Raw genomic sequence first — 27758 nt, forward strand, 5'->3', positions numbered from 1 at the left:
CTGTGTAACAAAAACACATCCATCACCAGGCTACATAAGGAGGGAAACTTCATAAATCCTATCATTTTATGTAGAACACCTGTATTTCCTTAATAAAAATCCTTCTCAAGAAAATATAAAGCATATCACACTGTTTTAGCAATCCTTTATTGAAGATAACAAGTTGGTTATGTTCACTGTATTGTATGAAACATCACAATATCATACTGGGAAGGTACTATCAGTACAGGGTTGGACCAGAGCGGACAGTCTGAACAATAAACCATTTTGCATTCTTCATTCCCTATCTTTTAACAACCCCCAAAAAAACAGTAAAGGGACAAATACCTGTTAACATCATCATTTAGAACACTTTAACTTACAAGGCTAAAATCTAATGAATAAATAAAATATACTGTGGCAATAATCCTCTCTAGACCAAAAAAAATAAATCAGATACACAGTGAATCAAAATGATCGGGAAAGCTGGCCTTCGGCACTGGTATGACAGAGCTCTTTTTTTTTTTTTTTTTTTTTTTTTTTTTACAGACTCACCATGGGGATAAAGTTACAGAAAAATACCATGAATTCCATTTCACACAAAACCAGTTGATGACTGTCATTAGCTTAAAACTACACACAAGGGCAATTACATCCTCGCTGAAACACAGTTTAAACAAATAGGAAAATGTTTACAAGGCATCCACAGCATGTAAATCATGTACAGATGGATACATTCATTGTTTCCCCTCCCCAATAGCTTTTACTTTAGATAAATACTTTACTCTTCCCCATTTTCAGCATTTACTGGACTCATTACATGCACAACTCAAAGAAGTCAGAAAAAAAAAGTCAAGGTTATTGCAAAAATAGAATTAAACTAAGAATCTTCAAGTACCTTACATGACAGCCACTCTGTACCATGCCCATTGCTTATAAAATGAAAGGTCATTGAACCCATGAAAATATCTCTAATATTTTCTTAATTTAAAATAGATAATTTTAAGTGTATTTATAGTAATCTCAAAGTGATAATTTGAACTTTGAAAATAATGCAAACAATTAAAAATTATACCCATATTACACAAGACTTCTGTCTGTATCTTAAGCTGAAAAAAATCAAAAACTATAGAAAACCACATATAGAACAAAATGATCACAATTTACATTATAATAAAGGCAAATTTTCAGCATTTTTTTTTTTAAAAACCTGCAGCTGTGAGAGATGTCAAAGCAAGTCACTACTAACTATAAATTCATCAGTTTGGTTTTAAAAGATTTTCTCTAGCAAGAGTTTAAGGGTGTGTTGTACACATGCGTAAAATTCTTACTGGTTTTAGATGCCTAGAATCTTCATATATTATTGCCAAATACACTTATCTCCAAGCAAGCAGTAGGCAACATATCACAATTTGGACACCGCAGGGAAACCTAACGGTCTGGTAATACAGGTAAAACTGGAAAATTAAAAAAAAGTAGTAATACACATCTGATAGCGTATTGCCCAATTGAAATCACTTTCAAGCCACAGAGCTGCAAAGCCTTCCAACTCAGTAAAGTGAAATAAGTAACGTCTCAAAGAATTACTTGTACTCTCTCATGCTTGTGTGCTGTAATTTCATTTAACCATAGCGTATCTTCAGAGTACAACTACAATCCCATGCACCTCAGGTACATACACTGATCTGCTGAGAGAATCACTCCTTCCTTCCTTTTTAGGGCCAGAGTTCATTACAGATGTAATCGGTATGCCTGAGGCTGGTAAAAATACTGTAGTACAGGCAATGCTAAGAGTGGCAATATCAGAAAACACAAAAATGAACAAATGATGGAAAATTCTAATATCTTTCTGCCCATTTCACAAAATGTTGGAAATCCACCAGAATTTTTCCCTTGTATTGAAGAAAACAGATTTAAAAGTTTTTTCCCCCTTTCAGAATCAAAAGCATTTTAGTAGATTTGTAAGGCTACCACGGATCTTCTAGATCTCCAGCACCCTACAGGAAGAGAAGAGGAGAAATATTACTACTCACCAATACAAATGAAAACATTTTGCTGCACTTTGGATTTAAGTGGCATAATTAATTAGAACACTAGCATAAAACCGACATTCTCCTTTTTTCATACCTGCCCACTTCCACACACAAACATGCTTTGCTCTTCAACTACACAGGAGAATTCACTTTTATGAAACATGACCCCAGTAAAGCTATTTTAACATAAAGACTTAAATATTACCTAAATATCATACTACATCATAGCTATCAATAGATACTACTACATCTATGGAATACAAAATACAATTCTACAGAGTACTAAAACTTAACTCTTAAGGTATTCCTGGTTCATCAGAAATTCCCACAGGCTCTTTTTCATTAAGGCAGTGAAATTTGTACCTATTTTGAACAACGATATTTTTATATGCAAGTATTACAATAAGGACTGAATACTGACACAACTGTTCCAGAGTTAACCTGTTAGCAAATCAGTTACCACCATTGTAAATCAGCACTATGATCACCGACCTACCCAAATGCATGTGCATACATGTGTCATACACCAAAAGACAAGAAAATGATTTGGTAGAAGGTAAACTTAGGTAGAACAGCCAGTTTATTCATTTATGTTGCTGATGCTTAACTTGAAATTGAGAAACGTTGCTCAGACAGAGGATTAATGAGGAGAGTACCAAACTTAAAATTACTCAAATATTTGCAGAAAAAATACTGAACATCACGATGAGTTAATATCGGAAGCTATGAGAGAAGTTTTGATGTCAGAATAATGGCATTTCAAAGTAAGTTTATTACTTGTTTAAAAGAGTCAATATGCATACAGGTGTGATTCCACAGCATGTTCTTTATTTTCACTTAAACACAAACTCTTAAAACTTGACACTAGGTACTAATTCTAAGTACATTTTCATTTCTGGATAAATGTTATGCTACAACCTGGGAAATAAGAATACAGTCATCTAGAAAATAGGTATTTATGAACAGTAGATACAAACTAAATTGGAAAAATGGTACACATTTCAAGAAGAAAAAGTGACAAACTAAGATGTGGTAAGTTTTGTAATTTACTTGTAATATAAACTATACACAATTCAAGTACAAACATGCAGTTATGATGCAGGGGAAAAATGGGAAGTATTCATATAATTCAATTAATTTGCACAAAAGATACCATTAAGTTGTGAATTACTTTACAACAGCAAACATACCATCAAAATTGTTATTTAAGAATTTACTTACAAGGTGTTTTGTTGTTTTTTCTTTAATTTACTTTTGCATTAGCATATTAGGTTCCTATTGTTGGTGTCAGAGGATTTTGAAAAAATCTCAAAGCAAAAGTTACCTGGTTGCTATATAACATAAGATGCAACTACTGTAATATACCATAGCTTTTGAACTTCTAAGGAAAAAGATATTTATGTAAACAATCTGTACAAATTATCAAAAGTGAAAACAACAGACTTCTAGGATAGATGTGACAAATGTTGAGATATAAACAAAGGAAAATCACCAAGTGAGGAGAAGCGTTAAATCCGCTACATAAAACAAAGACATTATGTCTGTTTATCGCTCATCTCATTCATCCCTGAATCTTCACTTGAGCTTTGTATTTCAGCAAGGTGATTCCCAGATTCTGTGGGGTTTTCTGGTAGAGGGTCACTGGGTCCAGCATCATTATCTGAAGTAGAAGCTGCAGCTGATTCAGCAGTACACTCTTCTCCCTGTATCTTAGCTAGCCTGTAACTAGTCAGCATCTCTTCCAGAAGGTGGCGGTAGTTCCCCCTATGATTAATTCTCATTTGCCTGAGTGCTTCCACCAATTTTCCCTGCGTTCCACTTTCCTCGGCTTCGCCAGGGTCCTTTTTTTAAGATTCAAGACCCCAAAAAAATCAGTTGTTAAACTAGGGTATTTTAGAACGACATTGAAAAAAAACACAACTTTTCTGACTGAGAAAACAACAGCTTTGTTCTAATTTAAGTATAAAAACACTTATTAGCAACATACACCTTAGAACAGTATCATTCATGTTTATTTTATACAATATAAAAACACTGTTTTAATAGGTATCATCCCTTAAAATAATAATTTCAATTTATTTTGAGCCAGACAGTGTCAACATGCTACCTCCACCCAATTAACTCCTTGGTTCAAACGGTCTTTCTTATAGACATTCTCCACAATTGTCATTTTGAAATGAATGAAATTTGAACATTTAAGCTTCTTTAGCCAACAGGTCAATATTTTTAATTGTGAATTTTCACACAGCTGATAGCAACGCAGTTCTGTGAAAAGCTTACAAAAAAGAACAGGCTACCGCTAACAATTTAGTTGAAGCATCACCTCGATACAAATGCTTCAATGTGTTTTAGAAGATGATCCCTCTATATTAAAGAGATTTCTGCATGCATGATGCTGCCATAAAAGAAAGAAAACAGCTACCTATCAGCACCAGGAGCGGTGGGGTTTAAACAACATAAGACCATGGTTTTGGCAGATGTGTATTGCATTGAAAAATTCACAGCAACAGCCATTTAAAGTCAAATTTAGTGACCTACAGCACAGAACCTGAATAACACGCACTGATTAAGGAACATAGGTCTCTTCTGCAACCATGTATTTGTCTACAAGCCTTCAATGGAAAGTCTTTTGTTGCTGTAGGGTTCTTTTGGTGTTTGTTTGTTTCCAATAGGCTTCTGTATCTATTATAGCACATTGAAATCAATATTAAATATTTTAACTTTCAAGTGCTATAGCAGTACTGTTGCTTTAAGAGAATAGCATGTTTTAAATTATTAACATCTAGCAAGTTATCAAGCTAGACAAATGGAACTAGAACACTTGAAGCTGGCAGATTTTGCAACAGAGGCAAAATCCAGACTGCCTTCTCATGCCGACCTCATTTTATTGTTATCTAGTCCAAAAGCTTCATAAGCTACAAATATTGCAATTGCTCATTTTCAAGCTAAATAGAGGTATTAAGACAGTATCCTGGGTTCAGGAAGATTTTGGATGCTGTAATGTTGCTGGAATAGAAGTCCTGAGACCGATTAGAAAAATGTAAGTTAAAAGGAGACAATTTTATCACAAAAGTGAGCATTACTGTATATAATGCTATCCCTCTAAGCTCTATTTGTTGCTTAAGTAGAGATGTATTTCCACTGTGGTTTTCTGGTCTTAGTTTCAGATGTTGTGACTGCCACGTACTGGCATTTTCACATTCAGATAGATCTTCAAGAGCCCGTTGAGGAAAAGCAAGTTAAAAATACATACTTTTAATGCGTTAAGTGGGACTGGTTTAGTGCCTTAGAAGCACAAATTCAGCAAAAATTCAGAGCATCAAAATTTGACTTGATATAATTCCTCTGTCCCATCAATTTTACTCTGAGGTTTTGACATTAGCAAACATACGCCCACTCCACAATACTCAGATCTTTAAAGCCCTTTTGGCAGACTGAGGTAAATACTTTTGCTCCTGTGCAACTCTAAAGAGTAAATGCAATAAGCAATATGCTAGCATTGCCGAGACTCCTGAACAACTCGAATGCTATCATGAACCAAAATAACAGTGCTGTTAGTGCTTGATATTTGAGCCTGCATCCTACTTTGTATCGTTTGATGCTGGTCCATTTTGTGCTTCCCTTGTCTCCCTCAGTGTTAGCAGACAAGAAACCCCACATATAATAGACAGTAGAAACTGCTCCTATATATATATGTATATATATACACACACACATATATTGTATATGTATACATAAGTATATATACACACACACAATTACTGGTATGTTTTCTTCTCTATACACACACTATACACTATATATACACTACTACAGATTTATCTCTAATGACATTTGGTTAGAACAGGTCCCTCAAAAGCCCTGAAAACTAACATTATTGTACAAGTTTGCATTTGTCCTTCTTCGTGTTCTAATTCAACTCAGTCCTGACCATAAAAACAGGTAGCTGTATTTAACATGAGCATTCACGATTCTTACACAACTTCTCCTCTGTTAGATTACTTGTACATAAAGAGCCACTGTGTGTTAAAGGACACCAGATTTACAGTGTTTAAGGCTGCAAGAATTTTGTCCATTTAATTTTTTTAAAAGTAATTTGCCACAGCCCTTCATGACGCACAATCTGATTTAGCAAATGCCAGAATATAGTATTAGTAAAAGCAGTAGAGAAACATAGCCTGTCTCAAACAAGATACTCAAACACAAAGGTGGCTTTAAACAAATGCCACTGAAACTTGTAGCATAGTCACTGTAACTTTAACACTGTTCCTCATTTTTAAGGTTACACATACACCCAAGCAGCCTAACTGAACTAGTCTTAGGAGCATAAACAGAGTCCTTAGAGAAAGTATAATACTTTTAACAGAAAGTGTACTTTACACTTAAACTAGACTGCCTACTGAGTTAGGTATTGCTCTAACGTTACAGTGGTAACAATTATTTAGCTACCTAGTTCTTCTAAATTCCATTCAAAGATCTGAAAGCAGCAAGCCCCAGTATGTACCAGATTTCTGTGATTTCACGCACACTTGTCAGAGTACAAGTTACTACAGCTGTAGCAGAAGCCCCTCTGCTGAAACACCAGCAAAGTTGCAGTTTGCGAGCCCAATGCAAGGTTCTCTCCAGCCCTGGATTTGTCCAATACTTGTACTGCAGTGAGATGTCAAAAAAAACAAACCACCCACAACTTTTAATGACTGCTGAAGCTACGTTAGCAATCTCTGAATAGTGCTGTAGTAAAGACTCTTTTACTCCCCACAGATTCTCACTCTACACAGTATCTACTTACTCGGGCCACTTGTTGAAGATTCTCAGACAGCAAACGTAACAAAACAGACACGTGAACAACTAAAGTTACTCCACAAATCACAAGCTCCAATGACAAAAAAAAACTAAGCCAGGCGCAACACTAATAAATATATGTAGTGACAAGAAAAAACAAACCTAACCTAGAAAAGATACCATCTTGGTTTTAATTTATATACTAAGAACTTATTTGTCAAGCTATTATGATCCAGTTCACAGTAACTCTCAGTAACTACCTTAAGCTGTTCAACACTAAAAAGTAAACTCTAAGAAGGAAGACATATCTTCAATTGCACAAGCTTATCTTTCTTGTTTTTCAATTTTTACTCACATGCATTAATATTTTAACAGCTATTTTATTTTTTCCCCCCATGGTATTAAAAAAAAAAAAAGCTTCTGCCTTTATATAAAATCACCAGATTAAGATGACTGCCACAGGCAGATTTTCAAGTTACTAACTGCAGTATTATGCCTTACACCCACACTCTAACAGACACTCGTATGCAGTTAAATACACATGGGGAAAGATTCTCAAGTTCAAGTCAGTGCACCTTCATGCTCTGCAGACTCAGAATCTGTCTCCAGTGTGTAATTTTTAGTATGAAGATGCACTTTTGCTTCATACTGGTTTAGAACAGAAGCATTATAACTTCGATTACAATCTCACTGGAAATGTCATCACTGGGATGTACAGTATGTTTCCTTCCTACCTTCGCTTCCTGTTTAAATGCGAGATGTGTAGCAACGTTATCACAATGTGTAGACATTGCATAACTGAACAGCTTCCTTCCCTTTTCTGCCCCTCCTGTGCACTTAAACATCCAGTTGAAAAGACTGAGATCACTACTTATATACCTAGAACCAAGGACTGAAATAAGACAAGCAAGGCACTCATGCTTTGGTCACTTCGGATGAGGCCCACAAGATTCACCCTGCTCTCACAAACAAAAAAATAAACAATTCCTGCTTGTTGGGAAAGCGCAAACAGGAATTACATCCTTCACCCAGTGGCAGCGGCCTCTTCTCAAACTGCTCTAGGTCAGAATCGCTTAGGATAGGAAGAAAAAAGGTACTGACTGGAAAGTGGCAGCTATAATTTGATGCAATGTATCTAAAACACATCATTCAAATCACTGTTGAGATTTGCACTAAGTAGCAACCGAAGATGCAGTTTACAAAAATAAACTGGAGTGTACTCGCATTTCTTATTAAAGGCACCAAACTAAAAAGACTCCAAACAAATACACAGTGATTCTAACGGTAATAAAGTCCAAAGCTATATTGCTTTCTGAGTATTTACTTTGCATATTTAATTCAGTTACCCTATTTTATTATTAAATTATAACAGATGATGTAGAAAACTTTTCCTGGAAGGAGCCAACATACAAAAAGGATGCCACACTCTATGTTAGGGCTTTAGGCAAACTTGCATAGCTATTGAGAACTAAATCTGGACTTTGAAAGCATGCATCACAAATGACATTTCCAGAAAGTTATAATTAGACAAAAAAATACAAAACATGCTATAATCTTCAACTAAACCTCCCCCCAAGAAGGAACAAAGTTATGGCTAAATATTAAGAGCGAGAGCAGGCAGAGTTTCCTGAAGTACTAAAGAAGCTGAAAACAAGAAATTTTTTTGCAGCTATCTTAAGATAGCAAGCTGAACAATATAACCACTAACTTGTTTTGGGGGTACAGGTGCACAGTTTAATGCATGTTAAACGAAAAACCTATAGTTCTATCACATTTGAAAAACAAAAAAGGAGCAAATCCTACACTTTTCTTCTCTCTTCATACTTAAAACAGTGTCCCCTTGCATCTGCAAAAGCTTTCTGACTTAAGAGAATAAGCCAAAAATAGGTAACCAAAAGGAAACACGTTGGGAAAAAAACACAAGCTAACTGTGGTAAGATTGGGTGCTCTAAGATTGTGAATATGCCATTAATCATTTCAAAGTATTTAAAAATACTCCCCCCAGCACACCACTGACTATAATGACCATGTGACTGAGAACCTCGTGGTCATCTCAGGAAAAAAAAAACATCTGATGATGAAGGATTTACTAGAAGATGAACAGCATCTTCGCAGATCAGTTCAGCGTGTGTATCAACAGTGATATTTTTCAATCCTTTACAATATACTATTCTAGTTATTCAATCAGTTTTCCAAACTTTTTTTTTCTCCAAGAACTTTACTACTGATATGAATACTAATTACTCTTTATATCACTATTATGAATAACCCAAAATCAGGTGTGAAGTTACAGTAAACCATACTGCAACATAAATATTTAAAACAACTTACTATGAACAGGGTAGATGAATGCAAGTCTTTTTAGAAATGGGAACAGAAGTAAACTGAAAGCAATTTACACTGTCCTTAGACCACTGCACATGGGATATTTAAAGATAACATACACTTTCAAAGAGCAGTCAATATGAGTCTCGTTATCTTTTATATTCAGTGTTCCAAGGTCGTCTACACTTACAGAAAGAAGACAGTAATAAGTGTTTGCCCTCTCTTTTAGTAGATATCTGGAATATCTAGTAAGGAATATGATTTTTGACCATGTAAACTATCATTAAAAAAACACTACATTGTTGCTTCACAGGTTTGACTGAAAAAGCAATAGTCAATTAAAAGTTTAAAAAGTCTTTTAGAACTGGGTGCCAGAATTAGATTTCTGTCTTTGAGCATGAAGTTCTTCCATATCAAACCCATCCAAAACAAGGTCAACATACACTGTATGCTCCAATACATATTTTGTGTTTATAATACTTTATTGGCAGTGATGTACAATTTTGCTTAGTGTATGACACTACTTGGATGTTCTCATCAACAAAGATGTATAGCAATCAAAATGGAAACTTACCCCCTCATTCTCTCTGTGTGGATTCAGTCTACTGTACACAGCTTCAATAATATTACGCCTAAAAAGAGAAGTTTAAAAAAAAATAAGCATAACAATAAGGGATTTCAAAAGCTTTGAGAGCTTAAGAGGTTTGAGCACAATAATAAATGATTTCAGAACATTTACATGCTTGGCCTTCAACCTGTCTGTTAAGATGAAGCCCACTCCTGGTGTCTTCAAACATTTTCAATATGATGTTTAGGGATTTAACACGACGCCGGAATTTGTGAAGAGTTAACAACGCAAAACTTATCTTATCTTATCCTCCCCCATGGTTTTTCCCTTTACACCTTGAGTCAGATTTTGCCAAGAGTAATATTTAAAACTGTATTTCTCTTATTGTTACAAAACTCCTGAAGTTAGTTGGTTTTCTTATTTCTGGGTGTGGAACTTGAAGACAGGTTTTGTTGTTGTTTTTTTTTCTTACTTTCATTACTTATACATGGGTTACTACTTGCCTAAGAATTTTTGAAGCCTGGTGTCCAGTGCCTACAACTTCTGAGGTTTGCTGTCAAATGTCTGTTCACACTGCAGACACTACAACTTCAACACCATATGGTGTCTCCAGAACACATCCAGCTAAGAAGGCCACACCTTCACAGGCAGGCAAGATGAGCACAAAAAGCTAAAAACAGTAGTAGTAACGGGGGAAGCATTTTACATACTCTCTTGTTTTCATATTCTTCCCTAGGCATCTACTTTCAGCTATCCTGGGGACAGTGCTCAGAATTAGAATGATCCTTGGTTTGATCCAGTATGACAAGCTCTTATGTTCATATCATGGAAGCAAAAACAGAAGAGTTTCATTTCTGAATGGAACGTTGCACGTATGTGGATCGCTGAGGCAAAGCAATAGACTGGCTCATAGCTAGTGTCCAGCATCACAACAGATTTCTCAGTATTTAAAACAGTACCTACTAAAATACTCAGAACTCTGGGAAAGTTTCTGGACCAATGAAGGCAAGGGACTGAATCAAATCTCATGATGACCACGAGCCTACAATAGCCAAAGGACACTGCGCTTTCCATCCTGTGCTCAGATGCAGCATATGCTGATAATGAGGTTAGCCATTTACCTAGACACACCATGCCACGGCAAGCAGAAGGCAGGCACAACAGATACACTGACCACTTGAAGCCTCAAGGCACTGGTGTATACACAGCTTGCGCTTGTTCACAGACAAGGGGTTTGGGCTGCCTCCGGATGAGCACCAGGAAAGAAGCCTCATTAGATGAAGCGTTCCAAATAAAGGATCTTTTTTGATTTAGGTGAATTTGAATGAAACTCCTTCTCTGCAAGACAGCATCTAAAACTTACCATCAGTGAGGAAATCTCCAAACTTAAATAAGCATGACTACCAAAATGCCCTCAAAATAGAAGATGGAACATATATTAGGCAAATTCAATCAGATCCTACAAGCGCAAGAAGGATTTGACAGGATCTCAAAGATACCTCAAATCCACATCTAGCTGAATAGGGGTTGGAGTATTTCTCAAAACAGAACTAGACCTGGAGAAAGAAAACCTTGACTGCTGAAGAACCTAGGCATTGCTCCTGTGAACACTTAGATCCAAAGAGAAGTTGGATGCAGTTTTTGGCAATCTACCCTAAATTTTACAGCTCTTACAGCTTCTAAAGTGATACTATTTGTTATAATAGAAAGTCTTTTATTTTCCTTTCTACAAACAAGTAATGTCTGTATCCAGTCACCTTTGATATGAAATAATTGAAACCCTTGTTGCTCTGGACAAGCTGAATAACTTAGTGATGTTCATGACTTGAAAGGCAATTAAAATATCCCCAGCGCAGCCTCTTTTGGGAGTGATGGACGTGGCATGAAGAGGAATTACTGACAAAATCACTGTTTTGAATACCATTACTGACAAAAGTTGTTTCTTGCATGTAATACAGAACAGATATGAAATCCCTTTCTTCCCAGTGTCACTGGAATAAGGTACAAAGTTATCAGCACTCAATGAGGTCTTCTCTCATGCTTAAGAGTTTCTGATACTTCTGGCATCAACTGTCCGCACTATGGAGAGAAGTGGTACCTCCTACCAGCGTAACAGAGAACAGATGGACTGTCCAAGCAAGGCTGCCATACAAGTAGCAGATAGCTATTGCAGAGGGTTTAAAATCAGGACCTTGGGAATGTTCTTTTCCTGCAATTCACTTTCCTTTCTTTATACAACTTATTTCTTAGTACTTTCTTGGCATGTAAAAACTCAGCAGCAAGATGTTGCACAGAATTACTAATGCCCAAGTAACATGGTGGCTCAAGACTTTTGTTTTCTTTTTCCAACAACAAATGTCTATTCTTTTGCAGCATTCAAACTTACAGGGGTGATCTGAGACAGGCCGGAAGATGGTCTTTGAAGAGTAAGCTTAATTTTAAAGGACAGCAAACTAAAATCAGGTGACAACATCAGAGTTGACACATTTAGATCTCCTCTTTCAAAGAATGAGCCACTTCTGGCTTCTACAGAAACGAGATGTTTGAGGGAAGCATACAATGCCCTAAGAAGTTGAGCATGGACACTGGGTGGTGGAGTGAGCGTGACATCAAAAATTCTCTTATCTAATATTTTGATATTCTAGTTACATTATTGATATTCTTAAACTGAGGTAATAAATAGCTAAGAGTAAATGCATATTATGTATATTCGTGTATATTTTTCTTTTTAACAGCTCAACGGAAATAAACTAGTACATTATGTACCAGAATACAATCTTTCCCTTCACCCTTCAGGAATGGGATCAGTAACACAAATGTTTATGTAGAGCAAAAGGTAAACTAGCCTCAAATATAGAAAAGAACTTTTATTGACTTGAGTATGGCTGTTACACTGAGAAAGATTTAGAATTTTTAATTAAAAGCATTTGTTGCAATGAACTAAATAGTTAAAGAAATTCCAGTTGTGTACTCACTTGCCAGCTAAACCACCTCCTGGTGGTAAATTAGGGATATTCTCCGCAGATAAAATACGAATAACATGCGCAAGATCAGGCATTCCTTCTTCACCTGATTTTTCCATAATTTCTATTTTAAAAACAGAAGTATTTAGATTACTGAATTTATATGACCCATGTCTTAAAACAGTAAGGTACAAGACATCATCACTTTAACAGATATTATAAAAAAAATTGTGTAAGCAGGACTTTTAAAAAATGTTTTAAGTAAGCTATATTTGCACAGTGAACAGAGCTATTCAAATCCATAGTCTGCCTTTCCATTATGCTTCTAGCCATTCTCTCTCTCTCTGAGAAACTCTTAAGTAGACTGTGAACTGGTTGAAACATCCTGGGGACAGCAGCTTGTTCTAGCTGTCACCTTCCTGGAAGAGAAGCCTGCTTCAATTACCTTCCCATTGCATTGCAGCACACACTCAGAAGTTATATGCCATAAAGCCAACACTTCCCAGGAACTCACTGTCATACTTCATTGTGAATAACACCCTGTACTCTCAAAGTCCTGAATCTCTGTGCATAAACACCAGGACCATCAAGCAAAAAGAAGACAACAAATAAAATGGCCTAGTGGCCAAAACAGAATATAGACGTGACACAACAGATAACTGATGATGAGGTATTCCATTTTCAAAGCAGACATATCTCACTAGTCCAGTGCCAGGACGCTTTTCTGCCTTGAGGAAGAAATGCCTAAACTATGAAGTCAGTCTTCACATGTTCTTATTCATCAAAGCTGCTGTAAGACTAACTTGCAATAGATGCATATGTGTATTCACATATGCATAATGCTACAACCTTCCAGACATCAGCCTCAAGTCAATTAATTACAATCATTGCAGAAAAAGATTCACTTAGGTTATCTAAAGTTGTAATGGTATGAATGTGTCACAAAGTCAAAAAAGTTAAAATTTTCCTGAAAATCAACTAAATTAAGGAATGTAGTGCCATTTCCTGTAGAGACTGACTCAAATATTATGCAAAAAAGATTCAGAATTCTTTCTTCCTAACTCCCCTGTTGTGTACCTTAAACAAAAACTTATCTAGATCAGTCTGTATCATGGCTACTATCCTAAACTTAAAAAAAAAAACAACACATTAAGTTTCTTACAATCAATTATTTTCCACTCTGGTTGCCTGATTTGGAGCCTACAATTAAAGTGAGTTGATGCAACAACTTCAGTTTCTCAAGTTAGTAGAAGAGCACATCACCTACTTTAAACACTGCACCCTAGGTTTCCTGGTACTTAAATCTCTCTTGATGCCTGTTATATACCCATAAAACAAGGGACATGCAGACTTCTCTCAAGACTACTGAAAACAAAATGTGTTTTCAAGGCACTTGCTCACTCTGTATCAAGGAGATCTGTAGCAAAGCCCTCAAAAGGCAATTCTACTTTCAAAACAGTAATACTACCCTGTAAGAAATAAGGCATTATGCTTCTAAACTGCAATTTTAAGTCAGCACCACAAAACTCTTTGCAATGAATGAGCGGGGTATATTACTAAAAGTGGTTAAACATTCTTCCACGAAACTTTATATATAACTTTCATACACCTATTAAGAATGAATCATGGCCAGCAAAGGAAATGACAGCTAAGTCTGCGCGCTTGTGTCATCTTCAGGCTTTGATCACTTCTTCCATGCACATTCACACATATCAACCACAAGTCCTTTCACAGATTTTGTCCTTTTGTGCAGTTCTGCCTAGTTACAAGTAGATGCTATCACTGTAATATAAATGGTGCTGAGTCACATCAGATAGGAAACATGTCTCATGTATATACTGCCTTTTATAACAACAGCCTGTCAGTTTCTGTACAGACTAAAAGTAACAAATATCAAAAATTACTAAGAACTAAGGCTACAGAAGTAAGCACGAGTTTTTTTATATCTTCTTAAAAGGGAATTAAAGCAGTCACAACTCAGGATTATTGTATATTTCTTGGTACTGGAATCTTCTACTTTATGCCGTATAAACCCTTGGGAGCTCTGAACATTTTCAGAGGGTGCTCAATCTGGAATTCTGGTGAAATTGGCCGTCTCATTCTCTTTGTTATTAGGATGAGTAATTTCACCAAAACATTTTCCCACCCCTTTCAAAAAAACAAAACACAACAAAAAACAAAACAATAAACCACAACTAAATCAGCTCCTTAATAGAAAACTCCAAGAATAAAGCAAATGTCCTCTTCTCACTACACGCTGGCTAACACATATATACCTTTGATTTGTTTGACAAAGATCACTAGAGAAAGCAAACAAATGTTTTCAAAACCTAATATACACATTTACAAGGTTTTCACTTCCTCAATGATGTTCAAAAAATTAATTGCAGGGTTATTTTTAACTGAATATGCAAAACATGACTGCAGAAACTTTTATACCTCTATTGCTAATATAATTTAGACACTTGAAGAATCACTTCATGATATTATCATATATGCAAATCCATGAAAGTCCACTACAAAGCAAGTCTACTTTACTCCTAAAATAATTTTAACTAAAAGTTTGATTCAGAGATAAGCATTTTGAAAATTCCAACCAAAATTTATTCCAGTTTTATATCAGTGCGTAATCTTCCTAAAGTTTCAGTCCCCAACCAGACAACATTACAACTGCTTTTTACACTCCAGCACCTCCTCTGATCTCTAGCTGTAAGATTACGACATCGGAAAGACTCCACTTTTCTCTACCAGGTCCAACTTCAATGCCTCAAAACAGCTTTATATAAAGTACATATTCTACATACATAAAATGTATGTAATTCAACTTGCTGTATTAACTGAGCATTCAACTATTAAAACTACCTGAATCTATGTTGAAGAAGTGCCCCTATTTATGACTTGAGGTGTTCATTGTTTTTCTTATTTTTCTTTTTTAAATCTCCATGTCTGATTCACCCAGAAGTCAGAGCATTGACTTCTGTGCCTACTTTTCTCTTCCTGTTAGCAATCAGTGGATCTCAAAACACAAAGAAACAAAAACAGAAGACAAACCAGATGAAAACAGAGGGCAGAAAGTAGCACTTGAAAGCAGCAGTAAGAAAAAAGACTGAGCTAGCATAACTTTACTGTCCAACACATTTGCATTACTTTGGAAATTGACCGATTAAGTAACTCAAAACAGAGCAAGTCACTGTCATAAGTAACTTAGTCACAAGCCATCAAGCACAGCCTCATAGGTATTTCAGAATACTCTTGAATTTGCAGCTTTGGAATGTAGTTACACAGAGGCCATCGACATTAAGATCCAAGCTACCAAAAAGTTTTAGTATACAGTTTTGAGGATTCTAATGGAAAAACTTTCTCTTGCTCGTTTATTTTTTGGTAACTCTGAGAAGACCTGACACAACTACTAGCTTATTATATGAATGCATAGGATCTTGGCATTCTACTTAGGAATGTATAAAAATGACTGAAAAATAACACGTGCAAGTGTTAAACTGCTTTTGAGCACAGATATTAAAACAAGCAAAAACAATAAAAGCATGCCTCAAAGAATGCCTTTTTCTCCAAGCCAAACCTTAAAATGCCTAAACAGAGCAGTGAAAAACTGGTTGTCTTAGAGGTTTGATAGGATAGTCCAGTCAGCTTTAAATCTAAGGTTCACAAGAGAACAAAAATATCCCATGTGGAACAGTGCACATTCGTGAAAAACAAATACCATTGAACAAACTCAAAAATGACATTCCTACCTTCCACTTTTTTCCTTACTACTCATACTTTGGACCGTTCTTTCTTATCCCCCCCCCCTTTTTTTTAAAAAAAAATGAAAAGCATTTCTACTCACTATGTAAACCTGCAAATAAGACTACCTTTTTACTTTTAAGAATCCACCCCCTTTCTAAATGATTCTCCCCAGTTGTTTGAAAGGTTTTGTTCAGGTTTCTCTGCATCAATTCTGACTAGCAGTACTCAAGGCACAAATGTAATGTAGAAATTGCAGTCCGGTAACTTCCTTTCTTTTAAGGATACTGTGTCAAGATGTCAATTTCAAAGAATTTATGAAGTATGAAAAAATTGTTGGAGAGAAGACAGTAGCAATTACTTCAAATTATTCAGAGTTGTTCCCTTTCTTTTCTGTGGTTCTTGATAGAATTTCCTCAAATATGCTAACACTCATTCCTTGCTAAATACTTGACATTTAAAGGTCTTGCACTCTGGCCAATTCACTGAACACAGAATGACACAGGGAACTCATGTAGGAAAAATCAAGAATAGCTGAAGCAACAGAAACTCAGCCTTTGAAGCAACTTGTTTCTGTTGAGATCTTAAGCTTAGCAATCATTACAAGTTACACTTGGAATGGCTCTGCATCAGTGCAGGTTGCAAACTCTCCACATTTTTTTTGCTGTGTGTAATGTGTTAAATATGATGATATAGGTTAAATATTTTTGCTCAGTAGTTATTTTGATAGAGCAGTAACTCAGTTATGCTACAACACTAGCATTGTTACTAGTAAATAATGCTTCCTACATCGTTTTCAGTTAATCCAGTCAATCTGACTAGGAAGTATTTGACAGCAATTTGACATTTGACAGTAATTTGACATTTGACCTTTTTCTATTAATGCTTTTAACATTCGCAAAAGCAATAAAATACACTGTAGTTCTATTTGTTTCCACCTGTTTGCAAATTGAGAGAGAAGCTCCCGAGAAGCTAGGCATACTAACTCACAACCACCATGTGTACACCTACCTAACTGCAGACAGCGAAGGTAACTGCTCCTGGCTCTCTCCCAGAGCCTATTAACATCTCATGTCCTCTCCTCAGACATAGGAAGATAATAGTTATTTATCTTAACTAGTCATCTAGGAAGCCCAGGATGTAAGCCAAGTTCTGAGAAATGTGCCTAGAGCTCGCATGTGAAGTGACCATTAGCTCTCCCTAACCTCAGCAGAAAGGCCAAGTATGCAAGCCATGTCAGTTTAGATCCCATTTAAACAAGATGGGCAGTGGGGGAAGACACCACACCATACACACCACCAGCACATGCAGAGATAACTGTGTCATAGTCTGAAGGCCTTCTTATAGGTTTTTTCTTTTTTAAAGATTAAGTCGGTGTAACTGATGTAACAGACCTGTCTAGATTACTGGGACACAAACAGGAAAAAAAAGCAGTCTAAATACCTTATTTGGTTACATAAGACTAATAAAAACACATTTAAACAAAGAACACGACTGCAACCATTTCACACAGATGAAAAAATAAATATCTCCAGAAAATGTCATTTACAGCATTAAAGTTAGTAGCAAAAATCCTCAAACTTAAGGGACAAAGCTGACAGTTGCCCACAGCAGCTAGGTTGCAGTGGCAGGATGGATGTTTAAGTCATCTGTTGCATTTTATATTGAATTTGTGTTAAGAAAAGTTAAGAATGATTAGCTGTAGGGTTTTTTTTCCTTTTTGTTTGTTCTAATACATACACTCAGAAGTTTCCTGATCTCCTCAGATCTACAGTGCAGGCTTACTTCTCATTCATACTTAGTCCTACTTACTTGGATATGAACTACTTTCTAATAAAAGCAGGTCCAATCCTTTAACATCTATTACAGCATACTGAAAAGCCAGTGGAACTCTTAGATCTTCAAATAAAAGCAACAGGAAAAACAGAAGCGGAATCCATCTCCCATGAGACAGTGCTGAAGTCCTATACTAGTAATTCTCAAATAGTTTTAAGGAAAATGAGTATTTTCCTCTATAGATTATAGATACCATCAGGATCCATGTTGAGAAAATTTAATAAAGAATACTCAAGCTCAGGCAGTTGGTGTCCATAGGTGTGGTTTATGTCATTGAGACCTTGCTACAGTCTCAAGACTGCAGGTGGGAACCAGCAGGAAGACATCTAAGTCCCAGACATCTTGGCATTTAAATTTAAAATTACTTCCACAGAACACTACTGAACAGTCCTGCAGGTGCCAATGTTGCATTTTTCTACATGAAAAGAGTACTATCAGGAAAGCAATACTGTAGTATAACACTGAAACACTGGTCTCAGCACCTGGCACAAATACATCTAAGGTGGCTGCATGACTCATTGTCTGTCTACAAGAGGTACCGCCTCTTTATGAAGCGCTGTTAAACCTGGATATAGTCATCAGAATATGCTAGTCCTGTCCTGAAACAAGTCAATAAAGGGTTCAAACTACTTCAATGTTCTTTCTCAGCCAGTGTGCTCTTCAATAAACCACCTCCTTCCCCTGAACACTGCTGCTGTGATAGATCCAGCAGATAAATCAATAAGCTGCATCATACGTAAACGCATGACAGTTCTTCAGTGCTCTTCTGATTAGATAACAGAAGTTAACGATAACAACAAGGTTTTCAAAACCTCTGAACACTGTTTCTCTCTAATGAAGCTCTTTCACGGTAGTATCGCAGCCACATATGTAACATCAAGACAAACTGTTTCAGGAATAGTTCTTTTCATGCTTGGGTTGATTCTGCAAAAGCCTATGCCAACATATGATCAATACTACAAACAGGCAAACTTTCAGTATCAACAACGAACTTCAGTCAGTTCTACCAAACTGAGCTATACCTGGATCACTAAAGTAATCAACAAGATTAAAGAGACGCAGAAGCCACTACATACAGGTGTTTTGTCAGACCTTAGAACAGCCTTACCCGGTGATAATAAAAAACAGAAGCAACAGTTTGAAAGTCACTTTTTCTGACATTAAGAACGTGGCAGAAAAGGAATAAACATACAAGGGCTAGCCTTTCATTCTCGCTTAACTGTTCTTTTAACTGTCTCTGAAAATGTTGTATTCAATCCTTTGGAGGAATAAAAAGAACTATAAAATCAGTGAATAAATGAAATTGGTTAGTAATTAAGTTCAGTCCTCTACAAGAAACATCTAGAATTGCTTTTATTGCAACTTTTGTTCATGCACACATACACTTGGTAAGCATTCAGAACCAAAAGGATGATTTAAAGCTCTTGCATTCAGATATATTTTGATCAGTTACACTCTGTAAAAGTTTTCACAAGTTATTTTTCAAACTGACATTTTAAAACAAACTCACAACTGTATTAAACAAAAGCAGTTAAACAACATTGATAATTAGGAGTCCCTTCAAGAAAAACTGATAAAGGCTCTTCTTTTAGTCAAGCTTCCTCAAAAGAAATGGAGCATGTAACACAAGTATCGCTTTGTAACCAAAACATTAACAATATCACTATTTAATTAGCTGATGTAAGCCTCTGTAAGGTCAGTGGTTACTTCTGTCTTCACAAAACAAAATGCAAAGATCTAAGGTTTTATTAAGAAAATGCGTGTGATATATGGTTTATAACATTTTTCCTCATCATAAAGTCATGATGGCTTTTGTTGGTTTTGGTTTTATGCTCAATAACATTATGACAGCATTTTTAAAGAAAATGGATTTCTTACCTTCAACCCGTGATTCCAAGTGCTTATCCAACTCTGCATCTTTTTTCACTGCCTCATCTGAGACCTTAGGAGCATTTGAAAAACAAACTAGTACAATACTCATGTTATCACGACTCCCCTATGCGACAAAGAAAAAGAAGAGTTAGGCTCTTTAGATTTCATCTTTCCTTTTTTTATTCTTGTTACCAGTGGTACTTTTACTTAGAGTATTGTATCCTAGACTTACCTGGGAAAAAGAAGCCTTGCAGTGGAAGTCTTTGATTAATAACAACCACCTCTCTTTCTCAACTAAACTACTTGTTTAAATTGATTTTCACTGATTTTACATTCTTAGTCTAAGCTGAAATTATTCAATGCACTTTATGTGCCAACTGCTTAAAAATAACATTTCTACATAAAATAACCGTTTAAAACAACATTTAAGGAAACGGGCCAGAAATTAGACTGTCATTTAATGTTAACCTTAAGGAAATGAAAAAAAATATATATTCATGTTGCAAAATGAAATGCTGAATATTCTAAACTACCAGAATAGCTAGTTTCAACTATTAATGTGTAAGTTTGAAAACATTCACTATGGCTGTTTAACAGGAAGTACACGTTATACGTCATGCACCTTGAGGAAAACAGGTAAATTACAAAATAAGAATTCATTTAGTATGACCAAACTGACATTACAGACTATCTCGTGCTCAGCAGTATCAGCCAATGGCTTTTGCAGACAATAATTTTAATGCCAATTGTTCACAAGTAAGCTCCAATACCACTTTCCTCCTCACCTTTCAAAATTACAATCCATAGCCAAATTTAAAAATTACAATTCAAATTTAAAAACAAGGAGATCCAGAAAAACTGTAATTTGAACTCCTGGTTTAAAATCAAGATTTTTTTTTTGTCAAGTTCTCTATTCTTGCACTTTCTGTCAAGTTCTCTATTCCTGGTCTAAGTTTGAAATCTTTAACAAACGTTATGTAAATAGCTCCTTATCCAAACTAAACCAGAAATCTGTGTGCCATTTTTCACTGCATATTGTTTCTCTATAACCCCAACCCACTGGGTAGTTCCTATCATTTACCAAAACTACTCATTCTTCAAAGGAAATTAGGTAGCAATCCAACATCAGAATAAATTCCTTCAGAATGCAGGACTTGTCCCAAAGTCCCTATGCAGGACTTGGTCCAAATTCCTTTTTATATCAGGCATATGGATACACTTAGTATTTTACAATAGATAATACTTCACATCCTGAAGACCTTCTAATCTTGCCACAAACTGCTCAGATCCAGGATCTTTAGAAAATTGAGGTTAAAATGAGGCTAAAAACATGAGGTTATGTCTACTGCTTTACTGAAAGTATACTGGAGTGACAAGTCATTAATGAAGCTGATCAAGTGCTTGCTCAGAAAAGCCAGGGCATTTAAACCAATCTTACAACATTTGACATATGCTGGAATACAACCATATTTCCAAAAAAGTTACTTACCCTTTACTGCTTAATTCTAATTTCTAAGTTTTAAACCTTCCTCAAAACGGCATGTTTGGTCTATGGCTTCATCAAGGAACTTTATTTGCATTAGTAGGAGTTACACTTTTGAGTGAATGCTGGAAATGACAAACCTGTGAAATGTTTGCAGACCAACCTGCAATATCTCCTAATGAACTTTAAATTTGAGGAGTGCAAGCAAGCTCAGATGCAAAAGCAGTGCTTCTTCATCTGAGCTACAACAATTAGCTGAGGACACCACTTCAGATGATAGACAAAACATACCCTGATGAGGAGATAGCAGTACAAGCACAGATATTATGCAAAGGAGAGCAACACCACCCAACTCAAAAGAGCAAAAAATACAAACTTTGCACAGAACGTACTTATTTTTTTTTTAAATTATGTTTTTAGAAAACATTCACTTTAAAAGTCGGAAACAAAATTTAGAGCAGGAACTATATGCAAACATCACACTAAACTTTTATTTTTGCAACTGCCATCACCTCTCCAAGCACAAAGGATGAGGCTGTACACTCTTCAGCAAAGACAGTCAAATGGGTACAGAAGTTTGAGGGTAGGAGTAGGGAGAACGGAAAGATTAGGCCAGAAACTGCTGTTAACACTGTACCCATCTAAACAGAAGATAGATTTAGAACATCTGCTTGGAGAAAACAGTTACATACCTTATGTAAACAAGTGTCCACTACCCAATTGCACACTTTTTCCAGGTCATCTGATACTTCAAGTCTAGACTTAACAAATTCACAGAGCTCTTCGTTGCTCATTACATCCCAGATTCCATCACAAGCCAAGATGATAAACTCATCTTCTTCTGCCCTTAAAATTTCACAAACCTCTGGCTCTGGAGAAACAAGTTGTTCTGTAGGGCCTTTACCGTCAACACATTTGTAGTCATAGTCCCCCAGAGCTCGAGAAACTGCCAATGAACCATTAACGCGCTGAATCATTACACTGCCTCCTGCATTCTGGATTCGCTCTTTCTCCCTTGGGTTGCAAGGTTTGTGATCCTGTGTTGAAAAACAGACTTGTCCATTCCTATAGAGAACAGCACGTGAATCACCACAATTGATAAAGTATACATGCTCAGGTGAAATCATAACTCCCACTGCTGTTGAGCCACTTCTGTCCATCCCATTTCTGAGGTCTGAGAAATTGCGCATATACTCATCAATTTTCAAAAAGCCAGTTCTGATTCCACTCTTGACATTTTCCACTGAAGGTTCAAGAGCAGATCCAGGTTTTTCTGCCGCCCTAAAGTCTTCATTGTTAGTGATGTGTTCTAGTAAGTGTGTGGAGCAATAATTTGCAACACGAGATCCTGCGTGACCATCATAGACAGCAAAAAAGGACCAGTCCTCTAAGCCATGAGGAATACCTACAACAGCTGTGTGAGCATCTTCCATTTCCACTCTCCATCCCTGCATACTGCTGAGGCCGTAACGCAAGCCATTCCCTGCACCATGAGCATTATGTTTTTCAGTTTTTGGTTTATCCAAAAATGCACCCATGTTTATGCAATATCAAATCTGGAAAACAGAGAAGAAGAATCTTAGTTATAAATCCACCATTCTATCTAAGTTCACTCAGCAATGTCAGTTTTGTTCTCCCTTCCCTTTCTTCTTAAGAAAACATATTACAAAGCATGCACATGTGCAAAAATCAGCTGTAAGGTGGAGGGAGGGATAATTAACAAATGATATTAATGAAACTGGAACTTACAGGCCCTTGTCTGCCTTTCAGGCAGTATGGCTTCTATTTTGTGTGCACAGGGTTTTTTTGTTTGTTTTTGTCTTTAAGACAAAATGTGCAAGAAGGCTCTCCATATGAAGGTAGAGTACTTCACATACCTCTGTAGCCCAATTTTGTCATTCTCTGCTGGAAAAATAACATCCATATTACTCCTATTCTCCTTCCATTTTTCACTAGGGCATGAAGAAAAGCTAATACTTTATAAAAAAGTACCGACTTGCTAGCTTTGCATGTACTGTGCCACTTCTCTAATCTCTTGTAAGCACGGCAAAATTGACAATAGAGAAATGTAGACCACTTACGAAAGGAAAGTATGATTACAGCACTTCCAAAGAAGCAGTAAGTCACTTCCCACTTTGACCCAAGAAAACTTTTTACAGGATTCTCTTACTATATTACTTACTTCTTTGTAATACATTTCAATTTTTACCATCCCTAAAAGACATTCACGTGGTTTTAAGTTCATAGATGCACTGATCTTGATTTTAAAACATATCCAGTTAAAACAGATATGAGCTCTCTAAGGGAAGAAAATATTCCACAGAAAGTTAGTTCCTCAACATTTGGAGAAGATCTGCTTCAGAATATGTGAGAAGCATCCTCAGAGAGTAAGCTTGCAGATACAAGTAACCTACACTGAAGCTTCAGAGGACTTCCAACTTCCTCTCCTATACGAGAACAGGTCATCCTATGCAGGCCTGAAAAAACACCTTGCACTTTACAAAGTCAGCAAGGAATATTTTCTTTAACCCAGAGACCCTGCAGTACTTTTTTTTTTTTTTTCAAAAACTCAGAAAACTCCTTACCATGCTAACAATGACTACCCCATGAAACCCTTAGCGACTGGCTGTAAAAACGATAGCAACTTTCAACCAGCAAAAATCTGAGAGCCTTGACTGATTGCGAGCAAGTCAGTCACTAGTGCTTCCACACACTAGCACCCACCGAACCTGTGGAATCATGATAAACTGCTTTAAGAGTTTGTTACCATGTCAGAACTAAAGTTTAATGATTCATTTCTTCTTTCATTCCCCTCCACTAAAAATGTTTTCATCATCCATAGCTTACTCTAACAGGAGAGATGAAAAGGAAACAGTACACTGCAAGAGGAAAAGCTTATCGCTAGATTCCTCACCCCACCCTGCCAGGGTAATTTCAGAACTTTCAACCAGATAATGCAAACTTCACACTCTGCTCCAGTGGCCTCCATGAAGGGCTGAGGATCCCCATTATTCCACAGACCAAGACTTTACTCACCAGCTATACTTCTTTTGAACTATATTTCTCACTCTTAATGTAAATTTAGACACTTCTCCAAATATTGCAGCAACTCCCTATCTGCTTTACTTTTTAGTATAATTTACTTCCTTAATTCATGTTTAATGGTCTTTAACTCAAGTGCTACTAACACTGCAGAAGGATGAACACGGTTCTGGTATTTTTTTATTAAAAAAAAAAAAGAGTACTTTAGCACTTGGCTAAATCACATCAACTGAGAAGCACCAGAATTCAGATGGCTCTTATGTTCAAGTACCATGTTATATTCTAATTACAAGCCTTGGAGTTATCTCTTCTGAAGATCCTTTAAGAGATGTAGGATAAAACATCATCAATTGGATTCCAAGTTTAGACACATCTGCTAGAGAAAAAGATTTCTTTAGCAATCAGCTGCTAAAGGAAATTGAGGTTTTGCATGTACAGAGTAAATTCTAACACCGTGCAAATACCCACCTCTAGCTCGGCTCTGAGCTACTACCATGATTTTTGATCATTCACATCTATTAGGGAACTCTATAATTGCAGACTAGTTGATTATCTCTCTGTACCAATCTTTTGCTATCAAGAAGTCCGCTATTATAACACAAGTCTTGTACTTAGTGAATTGCCTTAAGCTGCTGTTAAAAAACAACTATTGTGTGACACTAAAGAAATATATCCTAAGCCCTGTACGTGCTCCAAAACGAGTATTCCATGTACAAGATACACATCTCCAGCTGCAGCATCTACAGTAAACTCAAGTCACAAGAACACACTACAAAGTTGCTGCCAATTTGTTTTTACTCTATATAAACGTGAAAACAGTCCTCAAACTAGACTTTGCAAAGCAAAACCAAGAGTACCATTCATTTGAACTGATAATTAACTGGCACATCTTACAGAAAAAGCAAGAATGACTTCAGACCAGCAACCAACTTTCTCAGAAGACTTCCCATACTTTCAGCAAAGTCAAGTCATTAAGCCCATTCAAGCACCTCCTCTCCATCCCCAACTTCCCCTAATTCCCCCCACCTTCCCAGTCCATTCAATGTTATGATATTATCCAAAGAATTTCACGAACAAGAAGCCCTGTTATCTGTACTCTTTCTCTCTGCAGTCACTATCTACATGTCTCTTACTATCTGGGATAGTAGAGAATGAAGTAAGGAATCATACAACTGTGTAAAGAAGATCCAAAACTCATCTAACTACAGAAGCCTATGACCTGACTATTGACTGTTTTATACATACACATTCATACTGTATACTAAAGTCAAAACCATGGGTTCCACATCTTAGCTTCACCTGTTTCATAAGTAGCTTCTGAATGAGTTCTTACAGCTCAGAATGAGTAAAAATTTGAAAGATTGTCCTATTTGCAATTATATTTTTAATATCAAATAAGATATTTAGAATATTACAAATATTTAATAAAGGATGTAGAGACAGACTTACAATCAGTAAGTAAACAGTAAGTTTAGGTATCAGCTTATGGCTAGTCCTAAAGAAAACACCAAATACATAGAAGAAATCTTTCTATTGCTGTGTATGTTATGTATACTATACAAAGCAGCAGCTGTCTTGAAGATTAGCTGAAAAAATCAAACCATTTTAGTGAGCATGGAAGAAAGAAACAGCCACTAAGTTCTTTAAAACAGCATATATTCTGCAGATCAAGAACAGAAACCTAGGTTTCCCTTCTTGCAATAGTTTTCTCACCTCCAGAAAGGAAAAAAAAAAATCACCTGCTAAGTACCAATAATGACTAAGGGTAGCTTTTGTAAGGCCTTCAGAGGAATCTCAGCAACATGCTGCTAGAGCACTAACTCTAACACTACTGTACACTCTTCATCTCTACTTTAAAACCAATCGTTAACCAATCGTTAAGTCATTTACAATCAAGTTTGATGCTGCAGGTCTCTAACCTGCTGACGTCCCTTTCCCAGGAAAAAAAACTAACCCAAGACATACTATTCTAAAGTCCAAATGTGTATTCTTCCCTAACATTTCCTACCTGATGCAAATTTTACATGAGGTCCTTATCTTACATACAGGTAAGGCAACCAATAGTTCAACCCTAGGAAACCAAAGTCATCTATGCTTTTGAGGTATGGAAATAGAAAGCATAAAGCCAAAAACCACACCTTCTGACACTGAAAAATTTGTGGTCCATCTCCATTTCCCCACAGCTACACAATGAATACGTATATTTGCATTGTATCAGCTCTGAAATAAACAGTCCTAAATATCAGGTCTGTGAACAAGTGTGAATTTCTCTGTTTAAAAGAAAAACAACCACACCCTCTGATTTTCTCCAAGATATACCCATAAAATGGTAAAGAGTTCTTGCTCAGCTCCAGAATATCCACGATGAGTTTATTTTCCACTCTATCATAGAAGGGGAATAGGAAGCTACTTTAAAGGAAAAGCATGCTTCTTCCCACATAGATTAAATTGGCAGAAATAACACTTACTTGCTAGTAGCCATGAAGGCATACAAAAACATGGTTAAATAATACAGTCTATACCCATGTTTTTGTAGATAACATAAAATAATTTCCAGATCACTTGAGAGTTCCAAGAAAAACTACTACTTTGATGGCCAACAGTCCCAAAGACAATAACAGGTCTTTTCATATAAGGAGAACGGGTTAAACATTGATCTTTTGGGCTAAGGTCATAAGAGTATGCTGCAAAATGTCTCTTCCTCAGAAGGGTTCACTCAACAGGCCAGCCATTTTTAATAAGTCAGTGCTGTAGAAAAGAAATAGTGCCAGAGTCTCCTGTTACAATATCCATGTGCTCCTTCTGTAAAAAAAGGATGCTTCCACAGAAATAAATGCTGCACTAGATATTAAAAGTGCAAGTGACAGATCACAATACTATGACAACTTCAAAGCTTAGTGGAAGTGCAGGAAGAAGCAGTTTTTCTGGTTTAACTAAAAAGATTTAAACTACCCTTTTTAAAAAAGCTCCTGTCTAGTGTGAGAGATACACTGTATACATGAGATGTGTCTGTACAAATGCACACATGCATCCTGTAGATTGTTTTGCCATTTGTCAAGGTTCAGAGTATCTCTCGATTTACATGAGAAATACAGCATGACAGAATATTCAAGTAAATACAAGATTATACTACG

At 36.3% G+C, this 27758-nt stretch overlaps 1 protein-coding gene across 12 annotated transcripts in view; it reads right to left on the bottom strand.

Moving 5' to 3' along the window:
• Positions 1-128: 128 nt before the first annotated feature.
• Positions 129-27758, bottom strand: part of PPM1B (protein phosphatase, Mg2+/Mn2+ dependent 1B) — a 58732-nt gene continuing 31102 nt past the window's right edge. For 8 of the 12 annotated variants that reach the window (XM_083828819.1, XM_083828814.1, XM_083828818.1 and 5 more), the window contains 5 exons: positions 22275-23138; positions 20106-20223; positions 12663-12774; positions 9694-9751; positions 2819-3853 (listed from right to left, as the gene is read on the bottom strand). In XM_083828819.1, the coding sequence (XP_083684945.1) occupies positions 3548-3853; positions 9694-9751; positions 12663-12774; positions 20106-20223; positions 22275-23120 (1440 nt within the window). In that variant the 5' untranslated portion in view covers positions 23121-23138 and the 3' untranslated portion in view covers positions 2819-3547. Of the gene's footprint in view, positions 1977-2818; positions 3854-9693; positions 9752-12662; positions 12775-20105; positions 20224-22274; positions 23139-27758 lie in introns of those variants that run through there. The other 4 variants (XM_083828812.1, XM_083828811.1, XM_083828813.1 and 1 more) reach the window with 1 other exon arrangement.

This window comes from Anser anser (assembly GCF_964211835.1).
Source record: "Anser anser genome assembly, chromosome: 3".
Lineage (NCBI taxonomy): Eukaryota > Metazoa > Chordata > Aves > Anseriformes > Anatidae > Anser > Anser anser.